The sequence below is a fragment of the Trichechus manatus genome, unplaced genomic scaffold (genome assembly GCF_000243295.1).
Source record: "Trichechus manatus latirostris isolate Lorelei unplaced genomic scaffold, TriManLat1.0 scaffold00006, whole genome shotgun sequence".
Classification (NCBI taxonomy): domain Eukaryota; kingdom Metazoa; phylum Chordata; class Mammalia; order Sirenia; family Trichechidae; genus Trichechus; species Trichechus manatus.
Window position 1 is genome coordinate 14,216,309 of NW_004443942.1, and position 17,024 is coordinate 14,233,332.

The 17,024-nt window shown below is 37.6% G+C and overlaps 1 protein-coding gene across 1 annotated transcript in view; it reads left to right on the plus strand.

Annotated features, from left to right (window-relative positions):
• ANO5 (anoctamin 5) overlaps positions 1-17,024 on the plus strand; it is a 79,253-nt gene that overhangs the window by 59,037 nt on the left and 3,192 nt on the right. The window contains exons 16-18 of the mRNA XM_023737794.1: positions 5,628-5,758; positions 10,225-10,430; positions 15,996-16,174. Of these exons, the coding sequence (XP_023593562.1) occupies positions 5,628-5,758; positions 10,225-10,430; positions 15,996-16,174 (516 nt within the window). The remainder of the gene's footprint in view (positions 1-5,627; positions 5,759-10,224; positions 10,431-15,995; positions 16,175-17,024) is intronic.

The following is a 17,024-nucleotide window of genomic DNA, read 5'->3' on the forward strand; positions in this document are numbered from 1 at the left end:
TCTGACATCCATTTTGGTTTTTTCTTTGTGTCTTTTTACTGACCTTTTTCCCTCTTCATGTATGAAGTTCTTGATGTCATCCCACAACTCGTCTGGTCTTCCATCACTGGTGTTCAGTGTGTCAAATCTATTTTTGAAATGGTCTCCAAATTCATCGGTATATACTCAAGGTTGTACTTTGGCTTCCGTGGACTTGTTTTAATTTTCTTCAGCTTCAACTTGAACTTGCATATAAGCAGTTGATGGTCTGTTCTGCAGTCGGCCCGTGGTCTTGTTCTGACTGATGATACTGAGCTTTTCCATTGGCTCTTTCTGCAGATGTAGTCAATTTGATTCCTGTGTATTCCATTTAGAGAGGTCTATGTGTATAATCACCGTTTATGTTGTTGAAAAAAAGTATTTGCAATGAAGAAGTCATTGATCTTGCAAAATTCTATCATGTGATCTTCAGCACCATTTCTATCACCAAGGCCATATTTTCCAACTGCCAGTTCTTCTTCTTTGTTTCCAACTTCCACATTCCAATCGCCAGTAATTATCAATGCATCCTGATTGCATGTTCTATCAATTTCAGACTGCAGAAGTTGGTAAAAATCTTCAGTTTCTTCATCTTTGGCCTTAGTGTTTGGTGCATAAATTTGAATAATAGTCATATTAACTGGTCTTCCTTGTAGATGTATGGCTGTTATCCTATCACTGACAGCATTATACTTCAGGATACATCTTGAAATGTTCTTTTTGACGTTGAGTGCAATGCTATTCCTCTTCAAATTGTCATTCCCAGCATAGTAGACTATATGATTTCCTGATTCAAAATGGCCAATACACGTCCATTTTAGCTCACTAATGCCTAGGATATGGATGTTTATGCAATCCATTTCATTTTTTATGATTTCCAATTTTCCTAGATTCATACTTCATACAGTCCTTGTTCTGATTATTAATGGACATTTTCTCATTTTGAGTCGTGCCACATCATCAGATGAAAGTCCCGAAAGCTTGACTCCTTCCATGTCATTAAAGTTAACTCTACTTTGAGGAGGCAACTCTTCCCCAGTCATATTTTGAGTGCCTTCCAACCTGAGGGGCTCATCTTCCAGTACTATATCAGGCAGTGTTCTGCTGCTATTCATAAGGTTTTCACTGGCTAATTCTTTTGAAGTAGACTGCCAGGTCCTTCTTCCTAGTTTGTAATAGTCTGGAGGCTCAGCTGAAACCTGTCCATCATGGGTGACCCTGCTGGTATGTGAATACCAAGGGCATAACTTCCAGCATCACAGCACCACACAAGCCCCCACAGTACAACAAACAGACGGATGCGTGGGGGTTTTATAACTTAGCATTGTTAAAATCCTAACCTACTCAATGAGCAAAAAAAATTCTTACTTACTCTAAAATTAAAAAATATATATGTTGTTGTAAACATATATATGACATAGCATATGTCAATTCAACATTTTTCAGATGTGTAACTTAGTAATACCAATTATATTAATAATTCTGTACAACCATTGCCCTTAATTTATGCTAGATTTCCAATCACCGTAAACAGCAACTCACAGCTTCCCATACAGTGGTTCCTCCTCCACCCTCCCTCCCACCCCTCATAACAACTAATAAACTTTGGTCTGTATACTTTTGCTTATTCTTATTATTTCATATGACTAACTTGTTTCACTCAACATAATGTTTTCAAGATTCATCCATGTTGTAACAGGTATCAGAACTTTACTTCTCTTTGTGGCTGAGTAGTATTCCATTGTATGTATCCATTTTCTTCATCCATTCATCCACTGATGAACATTAAGTTTGTTTCCACCTTTTGCTAATGTGAATAGTGCTGCAGTGAACGTTATGTACATGTATCTGTTTGCATAGCTACTTTCAAGATTCTTGGGTATATAACTAGGAGTGGAATTGCTGGGTCACATGGTACTTCTATGTTTAAATTGTTTCAGAAATTACCAAAACGTGTTCCTCAACAGCTGTACGATTTTGCAGTTTCAACAGCAATGAATAAGGGTTCCAGTTTTTCCATATCCTCACGAAAATTTACTATTTTCTGTTTGTTTTGTTTTGTTTTTTATCTGAGCCATCGTAGTGGGAGTGAAGTAGTATCTCATTGTAGTTTTGATTTACATGTCTCTAACGGCTAACGACTTTGAGCATCTATCCATATACTTGTTAACCATTTGAATATCCTCTCTGGTGAAATACCGATTCAAGTCCTCTGCCCATTTCTTGATTGGGTTCTTTGTCTTTTTGTTGTTTAGTTGTAGGATATTTTATTGCTTTCTACTCTTATTTTCATTATTTCCCTTCTCTTTAGTTTAGGTTTAATTTTCCCTTCTTTTTCTAGCTTCTTTAGGTGGAAGCTTAGAAAATTATTGGTGCACCTTTCTTCCTTTCTAACGTAGACATTTGTTGTTAGGTGTGTGTGTGTGTATGAGTATATATATATGTATACATATATATGTTATTAGACCCTTATCAGATATATGATTCCCTCCAATCTTCTTCCAGTCTGTAGGTTGTCTTTTTGCTTTTTTGATGAAGTTCTTTTATGAACAAAATTTTATAATTTTTATGAGATTCTAAAATTTTTAACATTATTAATGTTACAGTCTTTCACATTTAATTCTTAATATATCAATGATTTTTATGTTTGATATGAGGTACAAATATAATTTCTTACAATTATGTATATGTACATGAATGATACTATGACAAGTAATATATATATATAATATATATAAATGATACTATGACAATTAATATATATGTTGTCATAGTATCATTTATTGAGAAGTTTTTCTTCCTCATTTCCCATGATCTACAATATCACTTGACCCATACAGCAAATGTGTGGCTCTCTCAAGGTCTCTATTCTGTTCCATTGTTCAGTTTGTCTATCCTTTTACTAATACTAAAATCAGTTGCTGTTAAGTTGACTCATAGCAATCCCATGTACGTCAGAGTAGAATTGTGCTCCATAGGGTTTTCAGTGGCTGACATTTTAGAAGTAGATTGCTAGGCCTTTCTTCTGAGGCACCTCTGGGTGAACTCAAACCACCAACCTTTTGGTTAGCAGCCAAGGGCTTTAACTGTGTGCACCACCCAAGGACTCCACACCCATATTACACTCTCTTAATTAATACAGCTTTATAATATGTCTTGATATGTAGTAGGGCAAGTTTTCCCACCTTATTCTTCTGTAGAAATATTTAGGCTGCCCTTTGGCTTTTGTCTTTCTGTACAAATTTTAGGAACATCTTGTCAGATTTTACTTGGAAAAAAAGTATTTTGATTGAAATTGAATCTATAAATCAATTTAAAAATAATTGACAGATTTTATTATACTGAGTCTTCTTATTCATTAACATTTACTTAGGACTTTATTGGCTTTAAATAAAGGTTTTAAATTTCCATATATATGTCTTATAAATCTTTTGTCAAATCCATTTCTAGGTACTTTTTATTTGTCCTTTTAGATGCTATCTTTTTAAAAGCTGTGCTTTCTACAATTGGACTAAACCAAAGCTAAAAAGTTTCCTGAATACAACCAAACACTTCGAGGGACAGACTAGCAGGTGTAGAGGTCTGGGGACCATGCTTTCAGGGGACATCTAGGTCAATTAGCATAACAAAGGTTGTTAAGAAAATGTTCTGCATCCAACTTTGGTGAATGGCATCTGGGGTCTTAAAAGCTAGCAAGTGGCCATCTAAGATGCATCAATTGGTCCCAACCCACCTACAGTAAAGGAGAATGAAGAACGCCAAAGTCACAAGGAAAGTATTAGCCCAAGAGACAGAAAGGGCCACATAAACCAGAGACTGCATCAGCCTGAGACCAGAAGAACTAGATGGTGCCCGACTACCACCTGTAATTGCCCTGATGGGGAACACAACAGAGAGTCTCTGATGGAGCAGGAGAAAAGTGGGGTACAGAACTCAAATTCTAGTAAGAAGACCAGACTTAATGGTCTGACTGAGACTGGAGGATCCCCAGAAAGCATGGACCCCGGACTCTCTGTCAACCCAGAACTAAAACCATTCCCGAGGCCAAACTTTCAGACAAAGATTAGACTGGACTATGGGACATAAAATGATACTCATGAAGAGTGTGCTTCTTAGCTCAAGGAGATACATGAGACTAAATGGGCAGCTCCTGTCCGGAGGTGAGATGAGAAGGCAGAGAGGGCCAGGAGCTGGTTGAATGGACATGTGAAATTGAGTGGAAAGGAGGAGTGTGCTGTCACAGTATAGGGAGAACAATTAGGGTGACATAACAATGTAGGTATAAATTTTTGTATGGGAGACTAACCGGAATTGTAAACTTTCACTTAAAGTACAATTTAAAAAAAAAGCTGTACTTTCTAACTGAGTGTTGTGGGTATATAAACCCCCTTTCCATCAAGTCAATTTCGACTCCTAGAGACCCTACAGGACAGAGTAGAACTGCCCCATAGGGTTTCCAAGGAGCGGCTGGTGGATTCAAACTGCCGATCTTTTGGTTAGCAGTCTGAGCTCTTAACCACTGTGCTACCAGGGCTCCTGTGGGTATACAAGAATGAAAAATATTGATCTTATAGGCAGTCACCTTGATAAATTCCTATTATTATTCTAATAGTTTTTGTCTAAATTCATTTGGATTTTCTATTTAGGCAGTCATATAATTGTGAATAATGATAGATTTTATTATCTTTTCCAATTATTTTGGCTTTAGTTATTTCTTTATTTGTTTGATTCTTTCATCTGATTGTGCTGTTAAGATCTCCAGTAGGGTCTTAAATGTGATCGTGTATACTCTTATTTTGTTTTTAATTTTAATGGGAATGCTTCTAACTTTTCCTTATTAAGAATAATGTTTATTCCAGGTTTTTGGTAGATTCTTTTGATCAGATTGAGATAATTTACTTCTATTCCTAGATTTTTGTAATAAGTAGGTTTTGAATAGGTGTTTGAAATACATCAAATGCTTTTTTCTGTATCAACTGAGATGATTTTATCTTTTTATCTTTAAATCTGTTAATGTGGTCTATTACATTAATTTATTAATATTAAATAACCCTTGCATCCCTCAAAGTAATCCAATTTTATCATCACATTTTTTTTTATATAGTATGGTATTTAATTAGTTATTATTTTGCTTGGGATCATTGCATCTATTTTCACATCTTAGACAAGCTTCTACGTTTTCCTTTCTCATAAGTTTTCTATTGTAACCAAATTCCCATTTTCTTAAATATCCCAAGTATAATACCTCTTCTAAGTATCATCAAAGCCTAAAGGTTAATAAATTTAATTGAAAAAAAATGCTCCTAGTGCCTGACCCCCTTTTCTGCATGCTTTTCAATAGAACTCTGTCTGAGTAAATATATTTCTGTGGGGAGAATTAGTATTGTCTTATTAACCATATGAATAAAGAACTCATGACCATGGCATGTGTTGTAAAGAGAACACTAGATTTTGACTTGAATGTTAGCTGTACTCATATCTCTACTTAGTCTGTGATCTTAATTTACACTTAACCTCTCTGACTCCAGTTTCTGGATGTATTACTCCAACTCTCTGACCCATTTCTCTTTAATTCTATTTCATGTATTTACTTATTTCACTTCCAACAGGCTTGCTTTGAATTGGTGGAGACGCCGAAAAACTCGGACCAACTCTGAGAAATTATACAGTCGATGGGAGCAGGATCATGACCTGGAATCTTTTGGAAACCTTGGTCTATTCTATGAGTACTTAGAAACAGGTGATTTCCATCTACTGTCCTGAAACACAGAGTTAGGCTGAGTAAAATAGGTGCTTTTCAGCTCTTAATATGTGTTTGTGCTTTGCATTCAGTAGGTATTCAATAAATCATTGAATGGTGGGTAAAGAGATAGATGTACCAATATGGAAATTGGTTCACTATTTCCCTGAATGTTAATATTGTTGAACTAAATCAAGTAAGGTTCACTTTTTAACACCTACCTCAAATTAACTTTAATAGCTATTTCTCCTTTTGTCTGCCCCTGTGATTAGCTGAGAGGGAGAATACATTGAAAATCATTTTCAGAGTGTGACATACATTTAGTGTATGTCATTTACTTTCAGGATAAAAAGAGGAAGGCTAAAAGCAGTTATGTAGGGGAAACCTAAACTGAACTCAAGAAATGCATTAAATATTCCAGGTATCGAACATAGAAGAGATCTTGAGGTGAAAATACCAGAGCAATAATGCTGCGGACTTCTCGTATAGTCTACTCAGAGTCTTTCCTCTCAGTCAACATTTTCTGCTTGTCTGATGGAATTAAGGAAGCCTATTTCTTTAATTTATTTTAAAGGCCCATAAAATCATAGTGGAATGAATAAGATGAACCTGAAATTGTTCATGATTCCACAGTATAATACATATCTATAACACCTGGATTAAAATAGGGAAATTTAGGACAGTTAGAAAGATGTTCTACTTTATAGAGCTGGTCATAAAATTAGGTAGTCCTTGACTTATGGGGTAATAAGGCTGTCAATTATAATTAATTGTCTAAGTTTTCAGTGAATTTATACAATAAGTGCATCAGATTATTACTAAATTAAAAGATGAAATCAAGGTTTCATAACAAGTTTCACTACCGTTTGTTGAAGCACAATGAAGAGTTTATTTTAGATTCTTTATGGGAACAGTCTGGGAACTAATCTGGGAACAATTCTGCAGAGTAGGAATTATTTGCTGCATTCTATGTTTGAGGAAACTTAGACTTGGATAGGTTAATTTATCTGCCCTGGACTACACAGACAGAAATCTGTGATTTGAACCTAGAGCATTTTGGTCCAAAGCTGATGCCGTTTCTATTCAATTCTGTCTTAGTTATCTAGTGCTACTATAACAGAAATACCACAAGTATATGGCTTTAACAAAGAGAAATTTATTCTCTCACAGTCCAGGAGGCTAGAAGTCCGAATTCAGGGTGCAAGCTCCAGGGGAAGGCTTTCTCTCTCTGTCAGCTCTGGGGTAAGGTGCTTATCATCAATCTTCCCCAGTCAAGGAGCTTCCCAGGGCTGGGACCACTGGTCCAAAGGATGCGCTATGCTCTCGGCACTGCTTTCTTAGTGGTATAAGGTCCCCATTGTCTCTCTGCTTGCTTCTCTTTTTTATATCTCAAAAGAGGTTGATTTAAGACACAACCTAATCTTGTAGATTGAATCCTGCCTCATTAATATAACTGCCTCTAATCTTGCTAATTAACATCATAGAAGTAGGATTTACAGCACATAGGAAAATCACATCAAATAACAAAATGGTGGACAATCACCTAATACTGAGAATCATAGACTCGCCAAGATGACAGATATTTTGAGGGGACACAATTCAATCCATAATATTCTACCCTTTGGCCCCCCAAAATTCATGTCCTTACCACATGTAAAACACATTGAACTCATCATATCATAGCTAAGCTCTTAATTCAAACTCCATATCCAAAATCCAATAATTCTTCTTTATCTGTGAAATCTAGAATACAAGTTATCTGCTTCCAAAGTGCAATGGTGGAACAGACACAAGATAGATATTTCCATTACAAATGGGAGAAATTGGAGGGAAAGGAGGGATAACAGACACCAAGCAAGTCAGCAAAACACATTACATTAGCTCTCAAGGCTTGAAAATAATTCTCTGTTCTCTGAGACCTTTTAGACAATGGCCCTGCCCTCCAGACTCTTAAGTATTGGCCACACTCTCCAGATTCTGAGTGGAGGTCCCTCAGCCCTGAGCTTCAGGTCTGCCTTCCACACCCGCTGGAATGGCAACTCTGTTTCCTTGAATTTGGGCAGCTCCATTCTCCTAGTCCATCTGCATGGCAACTCTACCCTTTGAGACCCCAGAGGTCATGGCCCTATCCTTTGAGACTGAGGCAACTCTGCTTCCTGTGTTCCTTGTCTCTTTAGCTTCTGCTTCCTGGTTGCTTGGCCTTTCTTCCCTTGGGCCTCTTTGCCCAAGTCTGCCCTGCTGGGGAAAGTGTTCCAAAGCTCTTTAGCTCCACCAATAAGTGCCTGGAGGCACCCCCACTCCCACCAGTAAACTTGAGCCAGAAGGCACTCAGCTTTCTTGCTCCCTGAGTGGGCTCCAGCACTGTCTTGCACTAGTCTCCTGGTTCTGCTGCTGCCGTTTCTCTGATACTGCTTCTCACTGTCTTTGTCCTCTCCAATGTAACGGCTCCCCTCACTTCCTTCTGAGTCCTCACCAGAATTGTCTTTGATGTCCATAATTCCACCAACAGTCTCTTCAAGTCAATCTAGGCATTTACTATTAGGCGCTTTAAAATTCTTCCAGTTGTATCCATTCACAGTTTCAAACTGCTCCCACATTTTAGGTATCTGTAAGAGCAGCACCCCACTCCCAGTGCCAAATTCTGTCTTAGTTATCTAGTGCTGCTGTAGCAGAAATACTACAAGTGGATGGCTTTAACAAAGAGAAATTTATTCTCTCACAGTCTAGGAGGCTAGAAGTCTGAATTCAGGCAGCAAGTTCCAGGGGAAGGCTTTCTCTCTCTGTCGGCTCCAGGGTAAGGTCCTTGACATCAATCTTCCCCAGTCAAGGAGCTTCTCAGTGCAGGGACCCTTGTTCCAAAGGACATGCTATGCTCCCAGCACTGCTTTCTTAGTGGTATGAGGTCCCCATGTCTCTCTGCTTGCTTCTGTCTTTTATATCTCAAAAGAGATTGACTTAAAACACAATCTAATCTTGTAGATTGAGTCCTGCCTCGTTAACATAACTGCCTCTAATCCTGCTAATTAACATCATAGAAATAGGATTTACAACATATAGGAAGATCACATCAGATGACACAGTGGTGGACAATCACAAAATACTGGGAATCATGGACTAGCCAAGTTGACAAAGATATTTTTGGGGGACACAATTCAATTCATAAAAAATACCAAAATAAAGCAAAACAAAAAACTACCAGTTGCTGTTGAGTCACTTCTGACTCACGGTGACCTCAAGTGTGTTAGAGTATAACTGCGCTCCATAGGCAGGTTTTTCAATGGCTGAGTTTTCAGAAATAGATTGCCAGGCCTTTCTTCTGAGGCACCTCTGGATGAACTCGAACCTCAAACCTTTCATTTAGCAGCTGAGCACATTAACCATTTGCTCTGCCCAGGGATGCATTCTACACAATACTTCCTCTTCATTTCACATCTCTTGGTTTAGTAGAGAAGAAAGTAGAAGAGGCAGTCAGTACATATTTGTTCACTTGGTTTAGTGGATAACGGGACTGATCCAGTCTTATGAAAAAAGATGAAATCCAGAGACATTCGAGATTCATCTAAAAATAGAACTAGTGCAAGATTGAGTGGGTTTTTTCCCCCTCTTTTAGTCAAAAGCCATTTTTAAGTTTCTTATTGTTTTTCCTTCAATCTTTAGGAAAGTTTAAACTGGTAGTTCTTTTACCCCGAGCATTGTTGCAAACAAAAGAAGAATGTGGAAGGAGGCCTACTCACATAGACACATAACATTCCTGTTAAGTGTTAGTGAAGAAAGTAACACTTATTTAGAAAGATGTCAAGATAGTTCAGAGATTCAGGACCTTAACAGATACCTCATTCTAGAGAATGTATATTTCTTTTCCTCATATATAAGTTGTTTCTGATTTCTTTAGACTATTTGTTTTCTTATTCTTGATCCATTTATTATACCCAAATATCTCATTTTGCACTGTCTTTTTTCATCTCTTGGCTGCTTCGAATTAATAACGCTCATAGTTTAGCAGCTTTATATGCTCAGCACATGCTAAACATACTAAAGAATAAGTCATTATTCCTGCTCTCAAAAATCACATAGATTAACAAGATAGAAAAACTTGATTACTCCACAAATGTGTTAATATGTAAATATAAAGACTAGACCACCATAGACCTAAACTTAGCCCATAATAAAAAGCAAAGAAAAATAGATCCTTTCTTCAAACAAGTAGATCTCCAAAGGGAAAGCAAGGAAGAAGGTGAGCTATGCAAGTCTAGTTCCTTCTTCCAATTCCTACAAGCTAATATGTAACTATACTTCCTATGGGGAGGAGGAAGTGAGCAGATGGAAAGATGCCTAGAGTGCTTTTGCTGACGAAGATCCCTCCAAACTGAAGGAAGTGGCAAGAGATGGGCAGATTGTCCCCACTTTCCCTCTCCACAGTAATGAGTTTTTGCCTTTTTTTTTTTTTTTTTCCTCTCTCTCTACAGTAATCCAGTTTGGATTTGTTACATTATTTGTGGCTTCTTTTCCTCTGGCTCCTCTTCTTGCTCTTCTGAACAATATTATAGAGATTCGAGTCGATGCCTGGAAACTTACCACTCAGTACAGGAGACCTGTAGCTGCTAAAGCTCATAGCATAGGAGTTTGGCAAGACATTCTTTATGGAATGGCTGTCCTTTCTGTTGCAACTAATGTAAGTAGACCTACTTCAGTGAGGTGACTTTGTACTGTGTTTTGTTTTCTGGGGGATGAGAGATGTGAATGACGCTCAGCTTATCTTTATTATATTGATTTCATCACAGTGACGGTCCATAAAGGTAAAACATTCCTGAACGTTTATACACTGAACAACTCAGAGAAACCTATGACACACAAACCCACAGAAATATAAGCAAAATTTGTAAAACCATCCTCATTAAAATATCATAACACGTGTTACATAGTGTGTGACAAAGTAGACAGAAAATAAGTACTGACATAAAGGATTTGAATAATGTGTATTTATTGTATATAACTGGAGCCCAGGTGGCACAGTAGTTAAGAGCTACGGCTGCTAACCCAAATGATGGCAGTTTGAATCCACCAGCTTCTCCTTGGAAACCCTACGGGGCAGTTCTACTCTGTCCTATAGGGTCGCTATGAGTCAGAATTGACTTGATGGCAGCGGGTTTATGGGTTTATTGTATATAAATATATTTATGTATTGCAAACAGAGAATATACAACAATTACCTGTTACATTTATGGAGCATTTATTTAAAAATGATAAGCAAACTAAATTCTCCAAAGTAGAAATTATACAGTACACATTCATCTACATCAATGTTTTAAAAATAGAAGTTGATTATAATAGAATTTAAACAAAAATCTAACCGCTTACAGACACTCTTCTATGTAAGCTCTGTATAAAGAGGAAACAAAATTGAAATTATAGCATGTTGTTGTTATGTGACTTCGAGTTGATCCCAACTCATAGTGACCCTATAGGGCAGAGGGGAACTCCCCCATAGGGTTTCCTAGCTGTAATCTCTACAGAAGCAGAAGGCCAGGTCTTTTCTCCTGTGGAGCTGCTGGTGGGTTTGATGTGCTGACCTTTCCATTGCTGCCAAGCACTTTAACCACTGTGCCACATGTTAAAACCAAACCTGTTCTCATCAAGTCAATTCTGACTCATAGCAACTCTGTAGGACAGAGTAGAACTGCCCCGCAGGGTTTCCAAGGAGCAGCTGGAGGATTCGAAGTGCCAACGTTTTGGTTACCAGCTGAAAGCTTAACCACTGTGCCGCCAGGGGGGCTCCTCTGTGCCACCAGGGCTCCTTAGTTACAGCATGTTGTTGTTGTTGTTGTTAGGTGCCGTCTAGTTGGTTCTGACTCATAGCAACCCTATGTGCAACAGAACGAAACGCTGCCCGGTACTGCGCCAGCCTCACAATTGTTGCTGTGTTTGAGCCCATTGCTGCAGCCACTCTGTCAGTCCATCTTGTTGAAGGTCTTCCTCTATTTCGCTGACCCTCTACCTTACCAAGGATGATGTCCTTCTCCAGGGACTGGTCCCTCCTGATAACATGTCCTAAGTACCTGAGGATGAAGTCTCGCCATCCTCGCTTCCAAGGAGCACTCTGGCTGTATTTCTTCCAAGACAGACTTGTTCGTTCTTCTGGAAGTCCATAGTATATTCATTCTTCGCCGAAACCAGTGATTCAAAGGCATCAATTCTTCTTCATTCTTCCTTATTCATTGTCCAGCTTTCTCATGCATATGAGATGATTGAAAATACCATGGCTTGGATCACGCTGACCTTAGTCCTCAAAGTGACATCTTTGCTTTTCAACACTTTAAAGAGGTCTTTTGCAGCAGGTTTGCCCAATGCAACATGTCCTTTGGTTTCTTAACTGCTACTTCCATGGGCATTGATTGTGGGTCCAAGTAAAATGAAATCCTTGACAACTTCAGTCTTTTCTCCGTTTATCATGATGTTGCTTATTGGTCCAGTTGTGAGGATTTTTGTTTTCTTTATGTTGAGGTGTAATCTATACTGAAGGCTACAGTCTTTGATCTTCATCAGTAAGTCCTTCAACTCCTCTTCGCTTTCAGCAAGCAAGGTTGTGTCATCTGCATATCTCAGGTTGTTAGTGAGTCTCCCACCAATCCTGATGCCACATTTTTCTTCATATAGTCCAGCTTTTTGGATTATTTGCTCAGCATACAGATTGAATAAGTGTGGTGAAATGATACAACCCTGACGCATAACTTTCTTGATTTTAAACCATGCAGGATCCCCTTGTTCTATTCGAAAGACTGCCTCTTGGCCTATGTACAGGTTCCACATGAGCACAATTAAGTGTTCTGGTAGTCCCATTCTTTGCAATGTTATCCATCAGTTGTTACGATTCTCACAAATGCCTTTGCATAGTAAAACACAGGTAAACATCTTTCTGGTATTCTCTGCTTTCAGCCAAGATCCATCTCACTTCAGTAATGATATCTGTTATTCCACATCTTCTTCTGAATCAAGCTTGAATTTCAAGCAGTTACCTGTTGATGTACTGTTGCAGCTGCTTTTGAATGATCTTCAGCAGAATTTTACTTGCATGTGATATTAATGATACTGTTGGATAATTTTCAAATTCAGTTAGATCACCTTTGTTTGGAATGGGCACAGATGTGGACCTCTTCATTTGGTTGGCCAGGTAGCTGTCTTCCAAATTTCTTGGCACTGATGAGTGAGTACCTCTAGCGCTGCATTCCTTTGTTGAAACATCTCAATTGTTATTCCGTCAATTCCTTGAGCCTTGTTTTTTGCCATTGCCTTCAGTGCAGCTTGGACTTCTTCCTTCAGTATCATCAGTTCTTGATTATATGCTACCTCCTGAAATGGTTGAACATCGACTGATTTTTTTTGGTACAGTGACTCTGTGTATTCCTTCCATCTTCTTTTGATGCTTCCTGAGTCATTCAGTATTTTGCTCATAAAATCCTTTGCTTGAGCAATGCTGAGCGAGTTCTTCCCTTTTGGTTTTCTAATTCCAGGTCTTTGTACGTTTCATTATAATACTTTACTTTGTCTTCTCAAGCCACCCTTTGTAATCTTCTGTTCAGCTCTTTTACTTCATCATTTCTTCTTTTCACTTAGTTACTCTATGTTCAAGAACAAGTTTCAGAGTCTACTCTGCATCCATTTTGGTTTTTTCTTTCTTTCATATCTTTTTAATGACCTTTTGCTTTCTTCATGTATGATATCCTGATGTCATTCCACACCTTGTCTGGTCTTTGGTTATTAATGTTCAATGAGTCAAATCTATTCTTGAGGTGTTCTCCAAATTCAGGTGGGATATACTCAAGGTCATATTTTGGTTCTCGTGGACTTGTTTTAATTTTCTTTAGCTTGTACTTAAACTTGCATATGAGCAATTGATGATCTGTTCTTCCTTCTTCTGACTGATGATACTGAGCTTCTCCATCGTCTCTTTCCACAGATGTAGGTGATTTGATTCCTGTGTTTTCCATCTGGTGAAGTCCACAAGTATAGTCGCCTTTTTGTTATTGAAAACAGGTATTTGCAATGAATAAGTCACTGGTCTTGCAAAATTCTATCATGAGATCTCCAGCATAGTTTCTATCACCAAGACCATATTTTCCAACTACCAATCTTTCTTCTTTGTTTCCAACTTTTGCATTCCAATCCCCAGTAATTATCAATGCATCCTGATTGCATATTTAATCAATTTCAGACTGCAGAAGTTGGTAAAAATCTTCAGTCTCCTCATCTTTGGCCTTAGTGGTTGATGCGTAAATTTGAATAATAGTTGTATTAACTGGTCTTCCTTGTAGGTGTATGGATATTATCCTATCACTGATATTATCCTATGACTGACAGCATTGTACATCAGGATAGATCTTGAAATGTTCTTTTTGATGATGAATGCAACGCCATTCCTCTTCATTTCGTCATTCCTGGCAGAGTAGACAATAGGATTGTCTGATTCAAAATGGCCAATACCAGTCCATTTCAGTTCACTAATGCCCAGGTTATCAATCTTTGCGTGTTTCATTTCAGTTTTGACAACTTCCAACTTTCCTAGATTAATTATATTCATATATATGTATATATTAATTATAGCATAAGATTAGTTAAAGTGAGAACCTGTAAGAATCAGCTAAAACCACATTTACAGAAAAATTCATAGTTATAAATACTTTATTTTTAAAAAAGAAGACTGGAAAACATGAGCTGAGCGTGTAACTGAAAAAACTGAGTAAGAATTAACAAAGATATATACAGAAACAACCAAATGAGAAAACAAATCAGTAAAATTCCTAGTAAATCACAAGTTGGTTCATTGAAAAGACAAATAATTTAGGCATTTAGGCAAAATGCTGGCAATATTGAGCAAGAAACAGGGTACAGATTAGATTTAAGAAATTATATTGTGCCTGTTTATTTCAATAAATTTAAAAATCTATTTGAATTGTCACTCTTTTAGAAAATAAAACTTGCCAAAATGTTTTTAAGAAGTGATAGAAAACCTAAACAAAGTAGCCATGGATGTAATATTAAAGGTATTTAATAGTCTACCACCAAAAATGTAGAGTCCTATGGCTTTAGAGTGACTTATCTAACCTAAATAAATATGTTGTTTATACTATTCAAACTTCAAAAATGGTGGCAAAATTTCATTCCTATGGAATCAAATATGGAAATTAATGGCACTGAACTGGAGAAATTTACTGGTACATGGTCTTCTATCTCTCTAGTCCTTCTCCCCAATCTCCTACATACACATACACACACACACTGTTAGCTTAACTTACAGAGTTGGTCCAAGCAAATGAATTTGTTTAAGGACAGTAGAACCCTGTTATGAAACAATAAGAAATAACAAGGCAATCAAAACATGGTTCTTAAGTATTGGCCCAAGAGACAGAATGGGCCACATAAACCAGAGACTTCATCAGCCTGAGACCAGAAGAACTAGATGGTGCCTGGCTACCACCAATGAATGTCCTGACAGGGAACACAACAGAGGGTCCCTGATGGAGCAGTAGAACGATGGGATGCAGAACTCAAATACTAGTAAGAAGACCAGACTTAATTGTCTGAGTAAGACTGGAGGCGCCCAGAAAGCATGGCCCCTGGTCTCTCCATCACCCCAGAACTAAAACAATTTCCGAGGCCAACTCTTCAGACAGGGATTGGACTGGACTGTGGGACATAAAATGATACGCGTGAAGAATGTGCCTCTTAGACAAGGAGATATAAAAGATCAAAGGGGCGGCTTCTGTCCAGAGGTTAGAGGGGAAGGCAGAGAGAATAAGGAGCTGGTTGAATGTTGATGGGGAATCGGGCAGAGGGGAAGAGTGTGCTGTCACAGAATGGGGTGAGCGGTTGGGGTCTCATAACAATGTATGTTAAAAAAAAAAAAATTCTGTACTGGAGTCTAACTTGAAATGTAAACTTCATTTAATTACATCAATTAAAAAAAAAAAAAGACAAAACATGGCTCTTAGAGACAGATACAATTAGGTTCAGTTCTCAACTTAGCCACTTTCTAGCTATGGGATGTTAAACCAGTCATTACACACTGTGTAAATGAGCTGTCTTTCTTTAGGCCAAAGACTCGTATATTAGAGTGGTTTATAAAAGGGTTTTAATAATTTTGAAACATCCATATGGCTTATGAAACTGAAAGATATACAAATATAATGTGTTTAAATTGGATCAGCGGCTGATGTTCTCCATTGTTCACTTTGTCCTTCAGGCCTTTATTGTTGCATTTACATCGGACATCATTCCTCGCTTAGTTTACTTCTATGCCTACTCAACAAATGCCGCGGAGCCTTTGAAAGGATATGTCAATAACAGCCTGTCGGTATTCCTAATAGCTGATTTTACAAACCGCACTGCACCCGCGGGGAAACGAGACATCCTCACTTGCAGGTTTCCTTTTATTTGTTGAAGTTTTAATTTTGCCCTTTAAATGTGTAACTTACTTCCCTAATCCCTTCATTTTTCTCATAGTGTAAAGAATTTACTTAAGGCAATAAAAATCCTGAGTAAATAAAGTTCACCAATCCTAGAATTCACACATTGTATGATTCTGAATGAAAGGTAGAATGCCCCCAAGTAAGAGCACTTTATGAGTAAATATAATGTCAATTCTGAATTTTTTCTTATTTTCTAAATTGACTGAAAAAATTTCTCAACCAACAAATGTTCTTTGGTCTCAATATTTAATATATAGAGAGCATACAGTATCGTCATATTATGTGTACATTTAACTTACTTAAATTTAGCTATATGTCCTCAGCAGAGAGAGTGAGAGAAATAACAACGTAATAATATGATCACTTCACCAGTTTTTCCACTTAAAGGGTATTTTCCCTGGAGGGAGTGTAAAATTAAACTTGTGAATATACTGTCTCCACACATCAAGGCCCCTTAAACTTAAATCTTAAACCGAATGTTTCATCTGGAATTCCAACAAAGAAACAGCAAAATGTTGCAACACGGTCAGAAAATTTTTTTTAAAAATATTGTTATATTCCATATTTGACTACAGAGAAACCATTCCATAGTGTTTAAAACCATGGACACTGGTGTCAGATTCCTTGATACACTTTCTAGCTGTATGATGATATACTACTAATATATATCAGCTTCTAACCAAAAGATCGGCAGTTTGAATCCACCAGCCGCTCCTTGGAAACCATAAGGAGCAGTTCTACTCTGTCCTCTCTCTAGAGTTGCTGTGAGCCAGAATCGATTCAACAGCAATGAGTCTGGTTTT